This window comes from Syngnathoides biaculeatus, chromosome 17 (genome assembly GCF_019802595.1).
Source record: "Syngnathoides biaculeatus isolate LvHL_M chromosome 17, ASM1980259v1, whole genome shotgun sequence".
NCBI classification, from domain to species: Eukaryota; Metazoa; Chordata; class Actinopteri; order Syngnathiformes; family Syngnathidae; genus Syngnathoides; species Syngnathoides biaculeatus.
Window position 1 is genome coordinate 10,516,723 of NC_084656.1, and position 25,300 is coordinate 10,542,022.

General features: G+C 41.4%; 1 protein-coding gene across 2 annotated transcripts in view; it reads right to left on the reverse strand.

The window, feature by feature from the left end:
* dym (dymeclin) overlaps nucleotides 1-25,300 on the reverse strand; it is a 57,307-nt gene that overhangs the window by 31,671 nt on the left and 336 nt on the right. For both annotated transcript variants that reach the window (XM_061800453.1, XM_061800452.1), the window contains exons 2-14: nucleotides 24,412-24,609; nucleotides 22,442-22,494; nucleotides 22,240-22,333; nucleotides 21,248-21,384; nucleotides 20,659-20,731; nucleotides 16,940-17,065; nucleotides 16,135-16,274; nucleotides 10,245-10,430; nucleotides 9,270-9,448; nucleotides 8,426-8,551; nucleotides 8,230-8,343; nucleotides 8,053-8,147; nucleotides 3,050-3,149 (exon numbers count right to left, since the gene is read on the reverse strand). In XM_061800453.1, the coding sequence (XP_061656437.1) occupies nucleotides 3,050-3,149; nucleotides 8,053-8,147; nucleotides 8,230-8,343; nucleotides 8,426-8,551; nucleotides 9,270-9,448; nucleotides 10,245-10,430; nucleotides 16,135-16,274; nucleotides 16,940-17,065; nucleotides 20,659-20,731; nucleotides 21,248-21,384; nucleotides 22,240-22,333; nucleotides 22,442-22,494; nucleotides 24,412-24,551 (1,563 nt within the window). In that variant the 5' untranslated portion in view covers nucleotides 24,552-24,609. The remainder of the gene's footprint in view (nucleotides 1-3,049; nucleotides 3,150-8,052; nucleotides 8,148-8,229; nucleotides 8,344-8,425; nucleotides 8,552-9,269; nucleotides 9,449-10,244; nucleotides 10,431-16,134; nucleotides 16,275-16,939; nucleotides 17,066-20,658; nucleotides 20,732-21,247; nucleotides 21,385-22,239; nucleotides 22,334-22,441; nucleotides 22,495-24,411; nucleotides 24,610-25,300) is intronic.

Here is a 25,300-nt window from a genome sequence, read left to right on the forward strand (position 1 = left end):
TTTGGGAGCGGGGTTTAAATTATTCTACCACGCAGTAGATGGGAAGAGAAATGGAGTCGGGGTTACTTTAAAGGAAGAGCTGGCTAAGAATGTCTTGGAGGTGAAAAGAGTATCAGATCGAGTGATGAGACTAAAATTTGAAATTGACGGCGTTATGTATAATGTGGTTAGCAGCTATGCCCCACAGGTAGGATGTGACCTTGAGTTGAAAGAGAAATTCTGGAAGGAACTAGATGAAGTAGTTCTGAGCATCCCAGACAGCGAGAGAGTTGTGATTGGTGCAGATTGTAATGGACATATTGGTAAAGGAAACGGGGGCGATGAAGAAGTGATGGGTAAGTACGGCATCCAGGAAAGGAACTTTGAGGGGCAGATGGTGGTGGACTTTGCAAAAAGGTTGGAGATGGCTGTAGTGAACACTTATTTCCAGAAGAGGGAGGAACATATAGTGACCTACAAGAGCGGAGGTAGAACCACGCAGGTAGATTATATTTTGTGCAGACGATGTAATCTGAAGGAGGTTACTGACTGTAAAGTAGTGGTAGGGGAGAGTGTAGCTCGACAGCATAGGATGGTAGTATGTAGGATGACTCTGGTGGTGGGTAGGAAGATTAAGAAGACAAAGGTAGAGCAGAGAACCATGTGGTGGAAGCTGAGAAAGGAAGAATGTTGTGCGGCCTTCCGGAAAGAGGTGAGACAGGCTCTTGATGGACAACCGAAGCTCCCGGAAGACTGGACGACGACAGCCAAGGTGATCAGAGAGACAGCCAGGAGAGTACTTGGTGTGTCATCTGGTAGGAAAGGGGAGAAGGAGACTTGGTGGTGGAACCCCAAAATACAAGGAGTCATACAAGGAAAGAGATAAGCGAAGAAGAAGTGGGATACTGAGAGGACTGAGGAGAGGCGAAAGGAGTACATCGAGATGCGACGTAGGGCAAAGGTAGAGGTGGCAAAGGCTAAACAAGAGGCATATGAAGACATGTACACCAGGTTGGACACGAAAGAAGGAGAAAAGGATCTCCACAGGTTGGCCAGACAGAGGGATAGAGATGGGAAGGATGTGCAGCAGGTAAGGGTGATTATGGATAGAGATGGAAATGTGTTGACTGGTGGCAGTAGTGTGCTAAATAGATGGAAAGAATACTTTGAGAAGTTGATGAATGAAGAAAATGAGAGAGAAGGAAGAGTTGAAGAGGCAAGAGTGAAGGACCAGGAAGTGGAAATGATTACTAAGGGGGAAGTCAGAAAGGCACTACGAAGGATGAAAAATGGAGAGGCAGTTGGTCCTGATGACATACCGGTAGAGGTATGGAAGCAATTTGGAGAGATGGCTGTGGAGTTTTTAACCAACTTATTCAACAGAATACTAGCGGGCGAAAAGATGCCTGAAGAATGGAGGAAAAGTGTTCTAGTTCCCATTTTTAAGAACAAAGGGGATGTTCAGAGCTGTGGGAACTATAGAGGAATAAAGTTGATGAGCCACACAATGAAGTTATGGGAAAGAGTAGTGGAGGCTAGACTCAGGACAGAAGTAAGTATCTGCGAGCAACAGTATGGTTTCATGCCTAGAAAGAGTACCACAGATGCATTATTTGCCTTGAGGATGGTCGTGGAAAAGTACAGAGAAAGTCAGAAGGAGCTACATTGTGTCTTTGTGGATCTAGAGAAAGCCTATGACAAAGTACCAAGAGAGGAACTGTGGTACTGCATGCGTAAGTCTGGTGTGGCAGAGAAGTATGTTAAAATAGTACAGGACATGTATGATGGCAGCAGAACAATGGTGAGGTGTGCCTTAGGTGTGACAGAGGAATTTAAGGTGGAGGTGGGACTGCATCAGGGATCCGCTCTGAGCCCCTTCCTGTTTGCAGTGGTAATGGATAGGCTGACAGATGAGGTTAGACTGGAATCCCCTTGGACCATGATGTTCGCAGATGATATTGTGATATGCAGTGAAAGCAGGGAGCATGCAGAGGAACAATTAGAAAGATGGAGCCATGCACTGGAAAGGAGAGGAATGAAGATTAGCCAAAGTAAAACAGAATATATGTGCGTGAATGAGAAAAGTGGAGGGGGAAGAGTGAGGCTACAGGGAGAAGAGATAGCGAGGGTGGGTGGACGACTTCAAATATTTAGGGTCAACAATCCAGAGCAATGGTGAGTGTGGTAAGGAAGTGAAGAAACTGATTCAAGCAGGTTGGAACAGCTGGCGAAAGGTGTCTGGTGTGTTATGTGACAGAAGAGTCTCTGCTAGGATGAAGGGCAAAGTTTACAAAACAGTGGTGAGGCCGTCCATGATGTACGGATTAGAGACGGTGGCATTGAAGAAACAACAGGAAGCAGAAATGGAGGTGGCAGAAATGAAGATGTTGAGGTTCTCCCTCGGAGTGACCAGGTTGGATAGGATTAGAAATTAGCTCATTAGAGGGACAGCCAAAGTTGGATGTTTTGGAGACAAGATTTGAGAGAGCAGACTTCGATGGTTTGGACATGTCCAGAGGCGAGAGAGTGAGTATATTGGTAGAAGGATGCTGAGGATGGAGCTCCCAGGCAAAAGAGCGAGAGGAAGACCAAAGAGAAGGTTTATGGATGTGGTGAGGGAAGACATGAGGGCAGTTGGGGTTAGAGGGGAAGATGCAGGAGATAGGCTAAGATGGCAAAAGATGACACGCTGTGGCGACCCCTAACGGGACAAGCCGAAAGGAAAAGAAGAAGAAGAAGATTTTGTGTTTACTTCTGTTGTTTTTAACAAATGCATTTGAATGATGACGGGAAACACGTGTGACAAACGTTCAAAAAAAAAAAAAATCTGAAATCAGGAAGGAGGCCAACACTTTCACACAACTGTTTCTCTCACTGGTCAATCTTTGTAAGACAACAGATGTGGTTTGGAGGAAGGGATTTGGGGTAGTCAGTATAAATATGTGTTGAATTGGTCATGTTCAGAAAATACACTGGGAGAATTAAGCATAATCGTGCCGTGCACTCCAAATTTAAAAATCTGTGTGTGTGCATCATGGTTTAGCAACCACAAAGTGTGTGCTTTTCTCACATAGTCGGGTAGGACCATGTTGTCCTCCTCTCTGCCTCTCAGACTCTGCGTTGCCTGCTCCAGTACCTTGTTGTGCTTCTTGGAAAGCAAAGCAAATAGACTGCAGTAGACACACAAAAAAACACACACACACAAAGGAAGCACAAAGCGTTAAGTGAAGCGCTGACAAATACCATTCACAATAACAACAGCGTGGTATTTATTCATTTTATTCCGCAGCAACTCTAAGTTTATCAGCCTTCCACTTGACAGAGATACTAACAGCTTTGTCCTCAACTCATTGGTGTTTTCATATGAGTGTCTGTGCGTGAGAGGAGTTGAATGTTTGCTTGTGATGGCTACACATGAATGTAAATCAGGAGTATTGGAATGTGCTCCGGGGACCTTGGACAGATGGACAGACAGACACCTCATATGTGAGATGACATGGTCAACAACCCTATTTACATTTAAAGTGGAACTTTGACTTATGAGTTCAAATTGTTTCCTATACAAGCTTGTCACTCAATTTACTGATATGAAATCAATTGCATATGAACTGTAAAGTAATTAATAATCCTTTCCAGCAACCAGGAAATACTTGATAAAATGGCAATGTTTTACAATAAAAATAAACCCATTTTATGCATATATATATATAAAATGAACATTGTGTAAAGCTTCAAACTGAAGGACCAGGAAATACAGAGAAGGCCTTTAACAGCTACACCTGTTCATCTGTCATGTCGCACCCGAGAAAAAAAACCCTCATGACTCAAGACTCATGGGCACTCTTTAATTAAATAAAACAGGTATTTGAGCAGCGTTGTCTGAGCGCCTGTTAAGCCAGGAGGACTTGTTGTACTATTAGGATGTTTGAGCTCCAGCTTTGACCCTGGCGCACAATAACGCTGTGTGTGAGCGACTGTCATGGAAATGAGGGACACGGCCGGACTTCCACACAGCCGCTCTAAGGCACCAATCATTCATGAGAGCGAAAGTAATGACAGACCGCTTCGCTGTCCAATGTTTCCGTGTGTCAACAGGCTTTCTGTTGTACTTGCATGCATACACATACACACAGCCCATCCTTTGTACAATGGATACAGGAATTATGTAGACACCTTTTCACTTTTTGTTATATTGCTGCCATTTGCTGAAATCATTTAAGTTCATTTTTCCACAATGTACACACAACACCCTATGTTGACAGGAAAAAAAACATTTTTTTTTGCAGATTTAGGGTGGCCTCCATTATCTTTAAATGGAAGACATTTGGGATGACTAGGACGCTTCCTAAAGCTGGCAGTCCAGTCAAACTGAGAAATTGGTGGGAGAGGAGCCTTGGTGAAATAGGTAAAGTAGAAGATCACTGTGGTTGAGCTCCAGAGATCCAGTTGGGAGGTGGGAAAAAGAAAGTCATGTATAGAACAAGACAAGAACTCAAAGTACACAATAAAAATAACAAAGGAGTAGCTTCAGAACAACTCCATGACTGTTCTTGGATGGCCCAACCAGATCCCTGACTGAAACCCAATTGAGGATCTTGGAGAGACCCGAAAAAGTCCGTCCACCAATATTCACCATCCAAAATGACTGAACTGGAGATGATCTGCAAGGAGGAATTGCAGAGGATCCCCAAATCCAGGTATGGAAAAACCTGCTGCATCATTCAGATGAAGACTCATGGCTGTATTAGCTCAAACGGTTGCTTCTAATCAGGGTTTTTAGAGATCAAGACTCACATTTCAAATTCGTGTACCGGCATTGCAGTGTCCTGCCTTAGTTGCAGCAGTAATGCTACCTCTTTAAAGAAAAAAAAAAAAAAAATCCGAGTCAACTTTGTCCCCTGCCTTCCATTTGCAATGTTTATGTTGAAAAAAAAAAAAACAGCAGCAGGTAAAAAAATAAAAAACACCTTGGCTTTTCGTACTCATCTCGCTGTGCCTGTACTGTAGATTATCAATAAGCACAGGCTGCATACCCTGCCTTTGTTAGGCCTACTTTTGAAGACAGAAACTTTCCAGGTTGTCTTTGTCGCTGTATTATGTGTCACTGCAGTTTATACAGAATAATGACAAGAAGGTGGGAAAATGACAGTTTTTACAAGCCAGAATGATGTGTCACACTCCTGTCCCAACATTGGGGAATCATGTTATAAATGGGGGGGAATCCTGCCTCTAATTAGAGATCGCAATACTACATCCGAAGGTGGAAAAGTGTCAGGTTGATTTCAGCACCCCTTTCAATGTCAGGCTCGCTGATACAGCGGCACAGAAAAAGGCAAAAAAAAATGCCCAATTGTACAGGTGAGACTTCACACAATTGGCCCAGCATCGCATACTGTTTGCCCATTTCGCAAAGTTTGAACCAAACAGTGTCTCAGAAAAAAAGCTCAAAAAACACAGCTTTTCCTGCTACAGTAAAATGAGCCCTAGTGACAAGACATAACAGAATATGCGACTTTTTCTACTAAGAATTAGGATTGCTTGACCTTGGTGGAGTTCAGCTCTTGGCCATGTTGCTCTTAATTTTTTCTTAAACACAAATAAATGGAATTTAAAATCTCTAATGTGGCACATTTGAAAAACATGTTTCCACCAGCCCAATGGGAGGGATCAATTTCCCCATGAATCCCAATGAGGTTATTTTTATGATAAATGGAAATGTGCTGTTTGGTGCATTGATGACTCACATCCAACGTGTGTAGACGAGAGCACCAAGTGAATGAATCTACCGAGAGACAGAAAGAGAGAGACTGTGGAAGTGATTTAATGCAGCAAGGGACTGTGTAATGGGAGAATGTGTTATCTGTGGCAAAAGAGGATGAACAGTAAATAAAAGGAAATTATGGCGTGGGGTGTGCTGTCAGCAGGAAATTCATGCGGCGGTGTGTAAATAAACAACACCCGCTATGGTCCTTGTCTGGGAGTCCATTAAAAGGAAGCCGGGGTCTACGGTTTGTCTTACTGTCGGGCTGTTTGGAAATTCTAGCCAGGAAAACCCCTTTTATCTGACCAGACAGTACATTTAGTTCATCGTGGTTATCACTGCGGACGCCGTGGCGGGACAAACAACGTCGGCAGACGTTTTTTTTCCCCCTCTCCAAAAGTGTCACAGATAGGCAGAATACAGATCAAGGATGCTGGTGCCTGCGTGCGTGATGATGCACGCGTGCGTCTACGAGGGGAAGAAGCGCACTTTCCTGTTCGGTAGGAAGTTGACAATCAGAAGTGAATGGCTCAACGTGTGTGTGGGTCCTCACCAATCTCAACTGCATGTTACATAATGTTCTCCTCTGAACACAACTGCACTACAAACTCAATAATTTATGTTATGTTCTTTTCTCCAGGCACACACACGAACACACACATACTAAAAATTTAAGTGTAAGACTGGATGTGTTGTGCCGATTCAAAATCAATTATTAAAATTACATGGCTGTGTTTGTTTGCAAAAATTGTAATTGTAAAAAAAGGTTATTTTTTTACAATTACAGATTCACTCATCATTTGTATTAGTTTTGTAGACCATATATGTATTGGATCCTGTATCTATCACCGTATTAAATCAATTTTATTTTATTTTTCCATCAACTACCATATACTGTATAACCACATCCATCTATTGTATAGTATATTTCTATTGTCAAATATCCTGTTGTGATGTGCCATATGATATCTATCATAGTACGATATATATGGTATAAACCCCTACTGTTGATAATATCGATGTATAGGTTATTAGTTTAGCTCTGTTGTTACACTAATGCTTTATCAGAGACAGTAACACAAAAACAGTCGACTTTCTATTACACCATCCTTGTGCCTCACTCAGTCTTCAAGCATAACTACAGTAATTCATTTACAATCAATACAACAGGTACAAATAAATAACAGTTCAATGAACTGTGAGTTGATTGGTCATGCCTGGAGAATATGGACAGCCATAACATGTCAAAAATCGTGACTGTTATGCTTCGCTGGTCGCTTGTGGGTCAGCCTCAATATATGAAATCTATGCAATATAAATATTGCTCCAAGAGTATGTGTTTTTGAGTTATTGTGGGACAAGAGTGACTTTAAATGCCCAGCACTTCATGTAACACTAACATTGAATGAAAAATCAGTAAAGGTTAACGTAAGCGCAACAATGCTACAACTTTGCAGAAGCATGTGTACGTCACACACAATTGTTGAGCCCAGCTAGTGCAGCACGGATGTAATCATTGCGAATTACTACTGGTTTGACACACAAACTAAAACCCCATTCGTCATTCGTTATGTCGAATGAATGACAAATGAATCATAAACAAATGAGACTTCTTGTGCCGTTCCGAAATAATAGTCCAACCAATAAAAATCCAATTTGATTATTTGAAAACTGTTGAACTGGCAGTAGAGGATGCTGGCATGTTTTCACATATGTTTTAGCTGCCACTTCTCTGCCGAGTAAAGTTTTAATAGAATCCCAGGTCTATTTTTCACTCGTCTTTGGCACAAATCCTTGTGGATTGGACCGAGATGCCGCCTTTCATGCTAGCCTAACTAGCTATAGTACTTAGTCTGTTGGCTACCAAGCCACTTCCATCATCTTTCATGCTGTTTGGCTAAACCTTTGTTTTGTTTTTTTTTTTTTTTTTTTTTCTTCAAACATCACCTCTGTTGGCAACTTAGTCTGTTTTTTTAAGCATAATAGCTAAGTGCTGCTTCACCATGTTTGCCTTGGACTCTGCACTCCACACTATTTGACCTGAGTCAGTCGCTCTGAGAGCGTTTAGTATAAAAGTGTCAATTTATTTCAAAATAACATCTTGGTTTTCTCATATGAGAGTCCAGAAAAAGCCAATTTGACAATTACTTCTGGTTGACAGAGTTTTGTAACCTTTGTCCATATCTGGCAAAGAGCTGTTCACCAAATTATGATGAAAAATTGGCATTTGCATGACATCCTATCCTATTCATGTATCGCCTGATCCATCCAGGTAGCTGACACAAGAAGCTGCTACACAGGAGGATTATTACCTGATGATACGCTGGGCAGCGTACTGGTGGAGACATCGGAACTGGGCAGACATGTTAGCAAGTGCGGCCAAACAGTTGGTGTGGAGGTATTTGTCCTAGAGGAGGAGGTACCATAGGTTTATCAAACAACATCATCAGTATGTGGATGATTCTTCAGTGACAGAACTATAGCTTTACCCTCATGCGGGTCATGTTAAACTGAATAGTTCGGATCACCACCAGGATGAGCAAGCTCCCTAGGGAGATCTCGGTCAACGACCTCTCTGTGTACCACGTTACGTTCTTTAAGACCTGCAACGATTGGGAGGAATTGAAAAGAAACAATGAACAAGTGCGCACTTCTTGGCTGTATGCAACTGCACGTCTGACTCACCACTTCATGGACGGAGCGGTTGAAGGCATCATCTTCTGTGAGGATGAGGAGGATGATGAGCGCCATATAGACATGGTGGGAGTTTCTCTCCTCAACATGATAAAGGATCTCCAGGATGGGCAACACCTGTTGGAACATAAGCGTGGCATTATTCTGCCTCAACAAAGACAATAAATAAAAGTTTTGATTGACTCACTCTGTTTCTAACCAAAACATCCCCACATACATTTGAGAAATCCAAACAGTATCATATACTCACCACAAACAGCAGTCGAGTCTGCCCTGGTTATGGCAGTTTATGGCAGTTATTCTGCATGTCTCTGTAATAATTACAATTTCATTGAAAAGACAAGAAACCTTTATAATAGCTAACTAACTGCTGAGCCCATTTGTAATTTATTGTTAGTCAAAACTGAAGTCCCTATAGAAGTAAGTAAACAGTGCCGCCTTCCAAGTTGACTTTGGTTCTTGCATTTTTTCTGCTTGCCTCTGTAATAATTGTATTTTGATACAAAAGACAAAGAATATTTCTAAATTCTCATCAGATACTGAACCCATTTGAAATCTGTTGCTAACCAAAGCAGCAGGTTAATACATGCTGTAATAGAGTTCCCGAAACAGTAGTACAGATGATCTTAAAACAGATGGAGCCAGTGTCCAATAGTTGTGTAAACGTGATTATTCCAGTGTTGTGAGCGTCAATATTTATGTTTTGTTCATCAACTCTTTTTTTTCATTTAAAATGGATGCCTCCCCCAAATTATTAATTATGTTATATTCGCAGTTGAGCAACTAAACACCAGCGACCACTATTTGTGGAAACATTTGCCCTGACGCGACCCACCAGATTATCCATGTCTGTTCTGGAGAGCATGTAAGTCCTCATGTTGGCATTCTGGTGGAGCAGCGTGTAGAGCAGGAGCGTGGCCTGGTCAGAGCACTGCTGCTCGCACAGTGCGGTGTACAGGCTGTTGAAATTGATCTGGAACGTGTGTACTTGCTCCGTGGAAATGGATGATGTGTCTACACAGCCCAGAGAGAAGGATTGATCAAAGCGAGAAAATCATAAAATCACCTTCTGATACCGGTTCTACACAGGACTCCATTTCCACCGATTTGGGTGAAGGCAAAAAAATTAAGAGGTCCATCATACACTACTCTTTGGCAGCTTTCTGTCCGTCAGGATACCAGGATCTCAAATAAATACAAACAAATCAGATTGCGAATCATATGAGCTAACAAAGTTTCTTTTTTTTTTTTTTTTTTTTTCAATAAAATGTTTAAATTTTACACTTAAAATGAAAATATAAATCTCCCTTCAGGCGCACCAATGGACTTCAGGGGGTGACCCAAAAAAAAAAATAAAAAAATACAATTCACAGAAATAAGAGGGTGGAGGGGGAAGGCAGAAGGATTTTTTAAACTTGCTAAATGAATTTAGGTTATATGGTGCACAGAGATTATTTTGGGGTTAAAAAATACTGACTTGAAATTTCACAAACGTTTTGCGATGAGTTTTGAAACATTCATTATTAGGGTTTTTATTGAAATGTTTGTAAACTTGTTTAAAATCCATTCGTGGGCAGCGTCCCATTTTTGGGACATCATGATTTTCACGCATCATATCCTTCAGTATATCAAAATATTTAAGTGTTTTAATCTGAAGCTATAATTTGGCCAAAAATTTCCACCCTGCCCATGAATGAGTTAAAATCAACAGTTCACTCACTGTCCTGCCCTGCTTTACACTATGAAAATTAGGATTACAAAAACAAAATGGCTGCCGATAAACCAACCCCTGCCCCGACTCGCACATTACCTTGTGTGTTTCTGAAACCGGTAATCGCCTGGCGGTAGGGGTTTGGACAGTCAGGTCCGTCAGTCAAATTGGCTAGGACCAGCAGTAACAGGAGGCTCTGATTGGATAACGGTAAAGGGTTGTTCTCCAGGTCCACCCCTGCTTTGCTGCCTCCTCCACCCAAGGTGAAAACACTCCATAAACCACCTGAGGATATACAAATAATGTTACAAATACAGTGGAGACCCTCTCTCCCTTTTCATTACAATCAACAAGCATATGGCACACCACCAATCAGTCAACATAGCAGTCTCCTCTGCTCTCAGCTTTGTCTTTTTGAACAGCTCAAATGGACTCAAATTGACAACACCAGACAGAATATCCAAAAATGTCCCTTGTTTACAAGACCGAATCTGGCTTGGATACCGACCAACTGAACGAGAACGGGAGCAAAAACAGGAAGGAGAAACCCACTAAAATATAAAATAAGCCAGTTGCATAACATTACTAAACAAAACCAGCATTTTTGCGCTGGCATCCACACGACTACCAGTTAACCTTTCCAACCATAGTTGCATCGCTACCTATAGTTCCAGGAACTATTACTATTGATTTTATAATTGGTTACTGGGTATAGAACAGCACACACATTCTGATTTTTTACATATTAAGTATTTAAAAAAATTGTTTTTTTAATGCAATACCATCACACGTGAGCATGCGTTTACTGCTATTAGTGTGTGGTGAACTTGAGATGACCAGCACACAGTGGACCATACACAAAACAATATCTTCACGCACTACTGTGAGACTGTTGTAGTGCCAAAACTGATCTGTGACAGTAAGCATAGTTCGATAGGGAATGCAGATTGCTGGAAAACCAGAGGATGAAATAGAAGTTATGATGTTGTTTTAATATCATGTGGCTCAATTTTAGGTTCATATTCTTTTTATTACGTTGAATAACTTGTAAGACAAGACAAAACTTAAATTTCTGTCTATTATCGCTTCTTTATTGGGTAATGTTCCAAATCACTTCATCATTGTCATTCCCAAATGTAAATAGGCAACAGGTTCAACAATTAGGCCCCAACTATTTTCTGAACAGTCTGCCAAGGGAAGAAAAAAAAAAATCCAAAAATTTAACAGTAAGGCACCCCCCACAGCACATGATAATCAGTCAGTTTTATCTTTTGACATCTTACAATCAGACCTTTGCTGACTTTTATTGCAAGGAAGAGAAATTGCTCAGATATGGCCCGTATGACAGTAGGTGTGCACCCACCTTAAAGGGTTCCAATCAGGTATGTTGAGTACTGGAGGCCCAATAAATAACTCCTGAACTAAGTTTAGACAACAGTTATCATGATTAAAACTCACATCGGTACTATTAAGGGTCTGAGTTCTGAGATAAAGTTGCAGTGGTCGAAATACAGCAGAACAAGTCTCTTGCAAGGAACGTTTTATTAGGTATGCCTGCTTTGCTTCACGGTTCAAGTGGAGAGCATCAAAAACAGGCTGTAAATTGTGGCGCCACCGAGCAGTAAATTAAAGGTGCACCTAATATTCTGTCATATCTCTCTAATCTATAGATCTCAAGTGCCAACCCTGCTGTATATTAAAGTCAAGTTGATTCATGCTTGATGAAAGAATGAATGCAAAAGGAAATGAGCCGCCAGACGATGTAATCGAGACCAAAATGGGCACAATGGAATGGAATCATGGGTGACCCTTTAACAGTGCTTCCGATGTGAAACAACATAGACGGCGCCAGAGAACAAAAACTACTGAAGCTACTTCAGTCTGTTATTTTTTTGTTCTTGCTGGTGGTGGGGGGATGTGTTGAGATTTTTTTTTTTTAAATCAAGTCCCGGCGCACTGAGGCGTCATGAGAAGCATGAGCATCAAGGCACACGGATGACCGCCCTCTGGCTCCTGGACGTCTAGCCACAGGGTAACTGTGATGATGCAAACGTGCGTGTGTGTGTGTGTGTGTGTGTGTGTGCGTGTGTGTGTGTGTGTGTGTGTGTGTGTGTGTTCGGTCTGATAGCCAGTCTGCTGTTGGTCGAGCCTAATAGTTCAGGCAAGTTGACAGGTTGCCATCTAGTGGTGAAGATAAGAGGGGAAGGCTTCTACTGACTGAATAATGCATAGTTTGTTCATTATCAACACAAAAGGAATACTATCTGAGGTTTGGTTTTAAAGTCTTGTTGTTGTAATAAATTAAGTGTGGATCATTCTTATTTCCTTTTGGATGGCAATTTTGCATCCAGGGATTTTTTTTTTTTTTTAGTTTAATAAGGTATCCCTGGTGTTACTGGTCTGTATAAAATGGCATTGACATGGAATGCTGGTGAAGTTGAGCAGAGCTGGAAATTTTCCACCTTTGACAGTTGTACCACAACCATACAAAAAGCTAGACCACACTTGTACATATGAGTATTTCAAAATGCAGCCATTCATTTCTCAAAGCAATATCCCATTTCTCTGAGAATCCAGTCTGAGCCAATTCCAAAAGATTACATTTATCGGTTGAACCCATTTGGACTCATTGTCACGCTAGATGGTAAATTCCTTTTCCACTTTCTAAATATTGGGGGGTGGGGGGGAAATAATTAATTCAAAGTGGACTTCAGTCACTTCTCAATGACTTGAAGCAATAAAAAAAATCCCCAAAGAACTATGATGCTGTCTCACCGTGGGTAAGGCCTAGCTGATGCTATATTCATAGAATTGTGGCTCAAGAACTTAAGTGGTCAGTGAATATTCGTGTGTAATGGCTGTAAGGGAGGAGGAAGACTACACCACAGAGCCAAAATTGTTACACATTCATGCAGGCGTGCACGCACATGCACACTCTTTCTGGGAGAAAACAAGATCTCAAGAGAGACGGCGCCAATGTGTGACGCAGCCTCGTTCACAACATTACTGGCACCACTGTGACTGGCCCGACTCTGTCACTGAAGCCAGTCAGGCTGCAACATTTCCTGCACTCTCACACACGCATTCACTGAGTTTTATTCTACACGTCACCTTAGCTGCAGCTAATTGTTATCCCTAAATAACTGCTGTGATTGATTTGTCTATGGCCCGTTGCCCGTTGGGGGACGAAAAAAGGTGAAAAGAGGAAGGGGAAGTTGAGAGCAAGGTATTGAGAAAGTCACATGGCTGACAAACTGAAATAAGAAACTGCTACGCTATTCTCAAATGCGTTGTAGTTAAATTTCTATTCCATTAAAGATAAAATAAATGTGTTTGTCTTAATAATGGCATGCATGGGAGGTTAATTGAAGACTCTAAATTGCCTGTAGGTGTGATTGTGAGTGTGACTGGTTTGTTTCTGCGCCCTGTGATTGGCTGGCAACCAGTTCGGGATGTATCCCACCTCCTGCACGAAGACAGCTCGGATACGCTTCAACACTCCCATGACCTTTGTCAGGATAAGCGACTCAGAAAATGGATGGATGGATGGATGGATGGTGCACATTGAAACTTCTGCCAGGGTACTTTACGCCGATTTGGTTGGCTGATAATTGGCATTTTTTGCTTATCGGCTGATCTTTTTTGAGGTCATAATTCGCCAATCTGATCAGTGATGATTGATCAGCTCTGAGAAAGACATTTATTCCGCGTTGCTGTCCTGCACGGTATATCGGAATCTAAAAGCCAGTTTATTTTTTTTATAGTATTTATATACAGTGGAACCTCTGAGTTCAAACATAATTTGTTCTTGTGACGTGCTCGAAATCCAGTTTTCTTCAACGGCCGAAAAAAATTTTCCCATAGGAAATCATGTCAATGAGTTTAATCCATTCCCAATCACCAAAGAGTAAATTCCCATTTTAATTCATATATATGTAAAAACATATACACGCTGTATTTGAGCAATAAAAAATGCATAAACTCAAAGCAACTTCATCATTTAGTCAAGTCAAGGAGTCAAGAGGCATGGAGCAAGTGTTACGGCAAAGTCACCATAATTTGACATGGTAATTCTCCAGTAGCTTTGCCATTTCTTGTATTATCTGTAACCTTTCTTTGAGATGCTACTTTGGAAACACTAGTTGCCTTTGATTACATTTTTATTCTTTAAGAAATTCAAAATAGTTGACTTAGTCGTACTTAGTGATACTAGTTAAGAAGCATTGTAACAAAGACGCACCCGATTATCATGCTTAACGATTATCACCTTCCTGAAATCCACTGTGGTTCACGCAACTTTCCTTTTTCCTTTGCACCGCTGTCTTTCTTTGTGCCAATGGAAAATATTGGATTTCGTTGTTTTTTTTTTTTTTTAAATCTTAATAAGCACGCACAAATGTGCATATCAGAGCCACCTAATTGGACAGTGACTTGGTCATTTTGTTGGTCGGTTGGTTATTATTTAGACATCTCAGTCTGCAAATAAGATATGCTTTAAACTACAAAGAACAAGGTAATAAATACATGTACATTGCGACCAAAACCAAGCATCATCATCTTCGTAAAGGGAGACACTTTTTATACACCTCATCTTGGGTCTGATTAGCAAGTATGGTGTATAAAACAAAGATGAAAGAAGACATGCCAGAGACTTGGGATGTGTCTGGTGCTGTCGAGAGAGGATGCCAACACGCTGTTCTGATAATCTCGTACACATGAGAACATGGCATGTTCAAAGGCCCACATTTTCCCTTGATGCATACATGGCAGCACAGAAAAGAAAAACGGGGGAGAAAAAAGATCTCTTAAAAACATGGCACTGTGAATAAAATGTCTAAATGTAGAAAAATTCGCCTTTAGGAGTCTTTGCTTTAAAGCATATGCTTTGCTTTAAAGCATTTCTGTTGTTTATGTTACAAAAAACACATTTTCCACACGGAAATGGAATGCGCACACTTGGGCCGAATAAAACAAGTGTTGTGTCCTTGTAATGACTTAATTATTAAGAGTCTCCCTGAGTTTTTGTTGATGTGCATATGTGTACAAGGGAGGCGTTTGCAGACAGACGGCCTATAGGGGATTACGAAAGAGGACAGGGCACCATAACTCATCATAAGGCCAGTCTGTGGCCACTGACACACACACGCACACAGATGCACACGCACGCACAAAAGCCAGTGAATGCGGATGCCTCAGTGGATGTAATCTGCCACCAGACTTCACAAAGAGTGCTTATCTGTGGGGGGAAACCCGTGGGTGCACATCTATGCTCACAGGCTTTCACACAAGACAGACATGCATTCAGTACACAACAACCAGACTGGTGCCCACAGACACATGCAGGCTGTGCTGCTCATTTTTGACCCATCGCTTTCATCCACGCTCTCATCCGCACTTCTTTGCATGCCCTCACAGCGTGCACATTCTTTCCTCTAATCATTTATGGCTTGGGCGTCAGATGAAAGACAAAAGAATAGAAGAATTAACTACACTTGCAGTTTTTCGAGTCAGTACTACTGTTATTTTACTGTTGCTACAAGAACTACTTAAAAAGAACCGAGCAAAATAATTACATTAGAAAGCAGTTAATGTTTAATGTTAATACATGACCACTGATCACAGGAATGGATAAAAAACATGCTGTTAGATAAGAGGCCCAAAAAATGATGTACATAATTGGTGATCGAGCTACATTTCAACAAATCAAATATGAGGTTAGGAAAACGTAATCGCAACAAGTGAACTTGATTATGATTGAAAGAATTTAGAAAAGAAAAACACTTCTGGCAAAGGGGAAAATACAGTAGAAGATCTGTTTACAAATTATTTGGTTTACAAACAACTCAGTCTCTGAACAATTTTGAAAGAAAAATGAAACATTTTTCAAACTTATGCCTCAATTTCCTAGGACAAAATTCTGACATATGTTTAGGTGAATTTCATGCTATTTTAGTGTAAACAGGTGTTTGTGCTTTTTGTGTTTTCTTACTTGCAACGCCAGATGCCAGGCCATAAAGAAGGCCGCTCTCTGCTTTGGGCTCAAAGATGTGTGTTGCTGGGGGCGGACATTTTTCCTGCCTGATGAAGTTATAGAGCAGTGTCTTCACCAGACGACTAGTCAGTGACAAACTGGGGGAAAAAAAAAGAAAAGTACTATTTGATCAATACAACTAAAATATTTATGAAAGATCAGCTATCTTTTTGCAATACTGGGTGCTGTTTCTTTTCTTTGTATATTTTGGGAGCGTGAGTATGTAAGACAGGAATGAGCTGGGAATTTGGGTCAGAAACTTATGCAATGGATGTCATCCCTCAAAATTCAGACTTAGCACTCATCTCCCAGACAGCGAGGGAAAGGTCACAGAGGAGACGGCGGGGCGATGGACACTTCCCTGTTTTTAAGACACTAAAAGAATAACACAAGAAGTCATTGTTTGTGATGTGCGTAATGAAAATGTCTGGCAGCGCAGACAACCAGACAAAGGCTCGCGACAGTCCAACGACCGAATGGAGGAGTGTAATCGCCAGAATGTGGATGGCCCATTGCAGAAACCAAGTGAAAACCTTTGCACAACTTCAACACGACACTCTGTAACCCTAATGTAAGGAAAGCTGTGATGAAAAACACAGAACCAGAAATTGCAATTTCTGAAAGTAGTGCAAATGTTTTCGTAACAGCTCCAGTGGTTACAATGTTGTTTTCCTTTTCGTTTTTCATTATTTTTAAAGGAAACAATGTAAATCACACGTTGACAAGCATTCTGGAAAATGTGTGCGCATCTGTGTGAGCTCACCATCGTCCCTTCATGACATGCCGGTAGATCAAACCATCTCTGAGGATGTCCTTGCAGAACAACTGGTAGGAGAAGAACACCAGAAGGGTGGTGACAGCTTCAAACAGAATGCTGTAGGTGATGTCACTGCAGGTACACAAAACAACGGTGTGAACATTAAACCCACAGCATATAACTTGCTTTTTATAGCTTGTCGTGGAAAGAACATCAACTTTGTGGTTGCTGTGAAATACTGCATTAGCTTCTATAGGCCAGTGAGAGGCAGGATTCGGCCAGGACAACTCAAATATTTTCAAAACTACTTATCCTAAATACGGTCGCAGGTGTCTAACCCTGTGTGTTAGTCTTTTGTTAATTCATTGTTTGACACCATTTACATGCATGGTAGGTTAATAGAAGACTCCAAATTGCCCATATATCTGAATTTGAGTGCAAATGGTGGTTTGTGTATCCCACCACCTTCCCAAAGATACCTGGGATAGATAAGCTCCAGCATGCTCCCCTTGTGAGGATATGCGGCTCAGAAAATGAATGGCTGGAGTACAGTATTGATAAATGACTGAATTTGACAATATTCATTTGATACTAATAATAATCATGCATTACCATTTATCTGGTGCTTTACATGATACTTAAAGACACTCGACAATCACAACCTTGTGGTGGTAAAGCTACTTGCACATCCAGAGCCGTGGAAACATGGCTGCCATTGCGCGTCTACAGAGCCACCGGCCACCAGCAAACCTTCAACCACATTTATGGGCAAATTTCTACTTACTGTACAAATTCTTATTCCTCCCAGGCCAAGTCAATTATATAATGTCAATAAAACAATAAATATTCAGATAATATTTCAAGGCACAAAATTGAAAGAATAACAAATTATGAAAATCTCACAAATAGAACACACATGCAGTTTGTGTTGCTAAAGAGAAGTTAAATCAGTCTACATGTGTAAATAGGTTTAGACGGATTGAGAAAAACAGCCATGTACGTAAGAGCATGTGAACAGCGGCTACTATGTCAAAAGGCATCAGTGGAAAAAGTGTGCAAACAGAATGACGACTAATGACATTTATCTTGTAAAAATTCAGCCCCCAAAATTGAGAAAAAGAAAATAACTTTTCTTCCAAGGCTACGATCAAAGCAAGAGAACTGTGTAACCACAAAGGAATGACTGCATCTGCACCCCGAGCACGTACGACGGAGGAAACGGGCCGAAAGCCACAAAGTGGTGGAGGTCGGGAGGGGGGAAAGGAGGGGCGAGAGAGGCAATGGAACAGACTGAGTCTGGACGCCAGGAACAATGAATAATACGCTGGAATGTCCAATGCGTTTATGTAAGCGCGACAAATTAAATGATGGCCGTGAACAGAAAGGAGGAAAGGATGTCTTTCATTATGACAAATCCTCCCGACGCAAACAACACCTCTTCAACAATCATTTCTTCAATCAACCAGGAGTTGAACTCGATCCCTTACGTCATCAACCACTTCTTCATCTAACCAGAGATTGTTGACAATTGTGCGCTTCCAGGACAGCATGGCGAGATAGTGGTTATTCCATTTGCCTCACGATTGAGATGTTCTGGGTTCGAATCTCAGCAGCATGGAGCTTACAGTGCTTGAGTCGATTTTCTTTGGGGACTCCCCCCCCCCCCCCCCACACACACACACGTTAGGTTCATTGAGGAATGAGAGTCTGAATGGTTGTTTTTCTATATCTGCCCTTTAAATGGCTTGGCAACCAGTCCACGCTGTAACTCGCCACTCATTCCCAAGGTCTTCTTAAGTTCATTGAAGACTAAATTTTACATGGGATTTATTGTAAATGTGAGTGTAAATGTTTGTTTGTCAAATTGAGCGATTGGATAGATAGCGTGGGGGCTCCCCTCCCATGGGGGCTCCTTAGGTTTCCATCATTCTCTTGGCAGGTGCCGCTATCCGCTTTCCCAACAAATAACGGAAATTCTCCCGTTCATGGGCTGGGGAGGGACTGGCCGCATCACGGGGCCTTCGAGTTGTGGGGGGCTTCCTGTTCTCCTGGGGGTGGAGGAGGATTGGCGGGGTAAGTTGGTCTGTGGTGGAGGGGGGTGGCATTGGGTTTACGGCCACTGCCCAGTGCCCAGTTCACGAGGCGCGTTGGAGGGACAGGCGGACCACCCAGGGTCCTTCGGCGTGGAACAGCTCCTGTCCACAAGTTTGCTCTCGGGTGGACCGCTGGTCCTGGTTCTGTGCTCAATGGATTGGATGATGTCCTTCACCTCCGCATTGCAGACAGCAATTATAGGACATTTCTATCAGCCTTTTTGCATGCACAATAGTGTGAATTCACTTGCATGTGCCCGTGGGCAAACACCCTGGGATTCTTTCACTAGGTGTGGGAGTACTCACTTTTTGCAACAAATAACGCAAGTATACGTATGTGTACGTAAGTATCCCCCCACTTAATTGAATTGAATTGTCTTTGTATATTGAGATGTAAAATAATACAGGATTAGTTTTGGGAAAGCTCGTTTTCTACACAACTAGTTCAAACTTGAGTTAACCATTCCAAAAATAAACATCACTTCAGAGTTAATAATCCATACGCTGGTTTCTAGTAGTTTGAGCTCTCATTGTTATGAATTGCCGCACGGCTTCGGCGTTACCTACTTCTTCGACAGGAGTGATGACACTTGTCTTAAAAGTGGCTGCATAACTAGCCCTTTGTAGTCGACTTTTTTTGTCTTAGTTTGAGTTACAACAAACTCACGGGCAGCCATTTCTGATGTTTGGTGCGGTAGCAACAAATATGCTACGCAAACAATCATAAAATGGCAAACTCCTGCGAGCAGATCGGGAAGCTCAGGTTGTTGGCGCCAATTACCATAATACATATAAATGTGGAGCATAAAACATGGAATATCATATTGAATTACAAATGTATAGCTTTCTATGTATCTGTATACAACCATACAATGCTATTTTATTTTTATTTTTAATCTATACCTAAATATAATCCACTCTTGATTTTTCTAAAAATATTTTTGGAAATTTTGCCCATTATACACGAGAAATTACGGTAATTTAACAAAATGGGCCAACTTCATTGGAATTAGGTCCTCATATATTAAAAATTGTTAAATTATTGTTAAAAAAGAACAATATATTGTTATGATGGGCGGCACGTTGGATCACCTGGAAAGAGTTGGCCTCACAGTTCTGAGGTATCGTGTTCAATCTCAGACCCGCCTGTGTGGAGTTTGCATGTTCTCCCCACGCCTGCATGGGTTTTCTCCGGGCACACTATGTGCCCTTTGATTGACAGGCAACTAGTTCAGGGTGTACCCCGCTTCCTGCCCATTGACAGCTGGGATAGGCTCAAGCACTCCCCACGACCCATGTGAGGATAAGCGGCTAAGAAAATGGATGGCTAGATTGATATTCTTATGACTAACATAACATTGAATACAAATGATTAATAGAGGGACTCAGGGAGTAACAAACTCCATAAGCGACACCGCTACTTTGTCGCTTTTGAAGTCGGCTATGTAAAATGTCAGACAAGTGACATTATTAAATAGCTGTGTGGGAACAGTCAGGGCATTGTGAACATCCCGGTCAGCATAACTCTGTTCGACCCCCCCTCTAACAGTCTGAGCACATCTTGACCTTTTTAAAATGTGTGCAAGTTACTTTTATGACTCACATACATACATACACGCTGAAAGTACTTACAGCAGCGGCACTTCAACGATCAGGTGCACCAAGTTGGATAAGAGCTCCTCGAGGAGGTCCTCGTGGCTGGCTCCTAAAAGAGAGAAAAAGAGATGTTGATAAGTCCCTTTTATGCTGCCTGTAAAAGCTGACATTTTCTGTCTTTGTTCTGTGTTTCTGTTCTGTAGTAACGGCACAGAAGCAGAATGGGGGATACAAAATGGACCTAGCAAATTGTGGCAGCTTTCTGGCTATCAAGGTCATATCAGAGATCAAAAAGAGACTCGTATGTAAAGCCCTTGACAACCTTTGAAAACCAGACATTTTTTCTGCTGTACTATTGCTCTGTATGAATAATAACATAATGGTATGGAGGGTAAAAGTTGACCTGGCAATTTTCTCTATTTGGAGGTAGTATCAAACACTTAACAGAGACAGGACAGTGCCATGAAAGGGCAAAACTTATAAACTTCTTGAATGCAGCACAACCCACAGTCATTTATGTCACATCGTTTCCCGGTTTTCATCACCCCTCTGACAACAACTCCCTGACCCAGTTCGTGTGTGTGTGCGCGCGTGTGTAGGGGGGGAACAGCTAGAAAATACTCACCTCCACAAGAACCTAGCGCCCTCTCTTGGTAGGTGAACTGCAAGTGCAGCTCCTGCTCAGTTATCTCCCGGATGAGTACTTTGAGCAGGCAGCGGATCATGAAGAGAGCGTTGTGGGCCTGCCAGATGAACAGCTGACTGCAGAGGAGAGGAGACAACACATTGTATCACATTTTGAAGGCTGCTTAATTTAGTTTTATACTTGAAAGATAGATATGAATAGTAAAATGCGACATAAAACTAGGCTTAACGTAGTCAGGATTTTCAGGACCGATCACCAGTCGGCGAGTTTAAAAAAACGATAAATAAACAATCAATCACAAGATGGAGTAATCTGTCTGACTTCACTTTCCCCAGCCACTCCATTCAGGTCTTCCAGGGACATCCCGAGGCAATCCCAGGCCACACACGCCTTTTCAGTTATGCCCACATATTTTCCAAGGGATTGAGATGAGGGCTTTGCTATGGCCACTCTAAAACATTGAATTTGTTATCCTCAAGCCACTTTTTAACTATATTGGCAATATGCTAAGGGTCATAGTCCATTTTGAAGACCCATTTGCGCTCAAATTTTACCTTCCTGCCTGATGTCTTGAGATGTTGCCTTAATATGTCAATTAACCTATCATGAGCTTCCAAAACCATGTATGACCTCACCATTTTTGGTTTTATACCTCCTTTAAAAAAAATAAAATAAAAACATTTTAAAATAGGTCCATCAACATAAATGTACACCAGTACTCAGTTCAGTATCCATCTAAGGATTCATTTTGTGTTTTAATTTGTTATATGATGGCAACAGTTTCCCCTGGAACAGTTTATTTATACATACATTATCTCCTGTGGGGAAACAGTTTATAATTCTGGACAAATTGTGGCACCAATTTTCCCCATAAAGAGTTGTTGACTTAGAATTGGCATATTCTACTTTGATGAACTCTCCCATCTCAGACATGACGACAAGTTACACAAAAAAAAGCTTCCCAAACTCACTCTTGGCATTCTGTGGAGATTTTCAGCTCTTTGGTTCGTCCAAGGAAGATTCTAACCAGCGCACCAAAGTTTCCAGTTCTGGGATTGTTTTCAACTGGGAAAAGGGTGAAAATAGATTACAAAAAGGTGTGATATGGAATAAAATTTTGAGTTTGACTGACTGCATTATTGATCAATTTATCAAATGAGTAAGTCGACATACTTAGGAGCTTAGCCAGTGGTAACACAGCCTCGTCAAGCAACTTTGAGTCCCCACTGTTTAAAACAGAACAAGAAATTTTGTAATTTAATGTCTTAACATATGTTGCTTATTTAAAATGGGCATGCCTATCATGATGCATCATATTTGTCGGCTTTTGCTGTTGTCTATTTTTAAGGCGAATGTTTTCAAATGTGTTTAAAATAAAAATTAAAAGCCTTTAATTTGTCATGTTTGAGCAGCTGTATGTCACTGACCGGTGAATTACAATGACATCAAGATGTCATTGGAGTGCGACATACAATTTTCAAATCTAAACTGCATTCATATAGAGCTCGTGCAACTACGTCACCGAAATCACATGACTTGCCATATTGACGGTCTAGCAAAGCACTCTTCAGTCGGTTGGAGACGGCACGAAAATATGTCTTATAGCATGACACCCAGAGTTTTGTCCGATACAGTTAAACATTTAGAAGGTGATAAACGAAAGTACGTGAAAAGATGAGACACTTGGCATAGGGGACCCACATTTAATGTCGAAGTTATGTTTTCGCCAATAAGAAATTGGACTGTTAATTCGCTTCCGCTTGTCTTGGACAACTGGATATACACATGTATCTGGTGAGTAAGTCGTTGAGATTTACACAGAAGAGTTTGAAAGCGTATAAAAGTCTGGACGCATAGATATAAATAAATACTAAACACGGAAGAGTACTTGGCTACACGTTAACCTTTGCCAAAATCCATTGATCCTTTCACCTAGTATTCAATACAAACACCAATGTTTAAATAAATGACCCCTAGTTTTATACAAACTGCATTCATTAACTATGATTGGGGAAAAAAAAAAGAGGATGGGGAGTCAGCTCCTCCATACATGGAAGGATATTGTGGCCACACGCACACACACACAACTCTAAACCTCTCTGCAACAGATGTTTTTTCTAATACGCATTGTTCTCAAATGAGTCCTCTTGGCATGATAAATACTTTGTAATTTGAGATTAAGAATAATTCCTGCCTGAAATTAAGTGATGGCTACACAGGCGTGTGTAATTGGTTGGGCACCAGCCATCACGTTTGATTGCCGAAATCTATTGATCTTTTCTGGTCTTTTCAGATGGTATGCTATAGAATGATCTCTTTGAATATCTGTCTCGTCTGTTTTGATAACCAACAGCACAACAGGTCTCAGGTATTGTAAATATTCTCATCCGGTTCAATGTCTTCCACAATGTTTAGCAGCTGTTTGACCAGCAATATGGCGCCCTGAAAATTGTGACGTCACGTGCACGAGGTCTGTAGGCAGGTATCCAACATGTATTAGGTTTTTAGCCACATATGATTCCTGACATCTCTAAAATCACTACTTTTCAAGGAGACAAAAAAAATGACTGGCTTGCCTTACCAAACATCACATTATACACGATGCCTCACAGAGTGAGGGAAGAGGCGGAATTTTACAAAATTTCACCAAGAGGGGAGCTTTCAAGTACATTAATAGATTTCTTTACCATGCTATGTTCACCAGTCGAAATGGCCGGCTGGAGCCAAGAAGCACGTAGCTGGGAGGGAGATTGAGCTCTGACATCTGAGTCTCAAAGCCGAGTGGCATCGCTAAACATCACTGGTGAAACATTGCAGTAATGGCTGAAGAAGCTCTCGCTTTGTCTTTAAAAAGTAAAACCCTTTGGAAGAAATTTAAACATAAAAAGTACTACTACCAAACTACTGAATATACCAAACTATTATACAACCCCACTTTATCACACATTGAAGTTCTTTCTCCAGGTGGAAGTAAACACTACACATTAACTAGTCTGACCCCTTTATGCAAAACCAGGAAAATTGAACCTGATGAATCATTACTCAAGTGGCAGCTGCCTTTGCAAACATCCTAGAGTAACATAGAAGATCCTGTGTGGGACTTAACCAGTTCAGACACGTGACTCGACTTTTGTGTTGAGTACCTGCTGGTGGGACTAATGACGGTAAAGGAGATGAGCTGGTTCCAGAAAGGGTCATTCTGCGATATGGACTCAGTGCCCACCAGAGCCTTAAGACTGGGGTTGTCGGGCAGGTCACTGAGCTGGCTGGTGTTTGCTCCCATCTCCAGAGTCCAGACTCACCGCTGCCTTACTGCTTGTTTGGGTGACATAGGCTAACACCTGCAGGCACAAAGCACTTCAAATATTATCAACACCACACCTGTTTGAAATGTTAATATTCCATGTCATATTGTTCATGGGTCAATAAAAGTTAACACTGGTTGCTGGCCAATGGCTGGTCACAGACAAGTATTCACACACACATTCATACTCAACATCTCACGTCTTCAGTTAACCTAAAAATACATTTGACGAGAGAAGTGGATTACACCTTGGACTGGACACCAGCTAATCGCAGGGCACAGACAAACAAGCATTTACACTCACTCACACCTATTGAAAACTTAGTCTTCACTTGACAACCTAACGTTTTAGAATGTCGGTGGAAACTCACACACTGGGAGAACGTGCAAACGCCGCACAGGAAGGCCGAGATTAGAACCCTTAACCTCGCAACTGTGAACAGACGTGCTAACATCTCGGATCACCGTGCTGAACTGTAGACCTCAGATTATGTGAAGTCAAATGAAAACAAAAATAGTTCTAAGTATCCCATTGTATATTATTATATCACTAACTAAAATGGACTGTAGTGTTGATAGATTTTCATTAGACATAACGTCAAACGTGCACATACAGGAAGTACCGAAAGGCTAATTGACGTGATGCTGCAGTCGTTGTGACCGTCAACAAGCTCTCCGGACACCGACATAGCAGCGACATTTGACTATCTCGAGCAAATTGAGGTTGT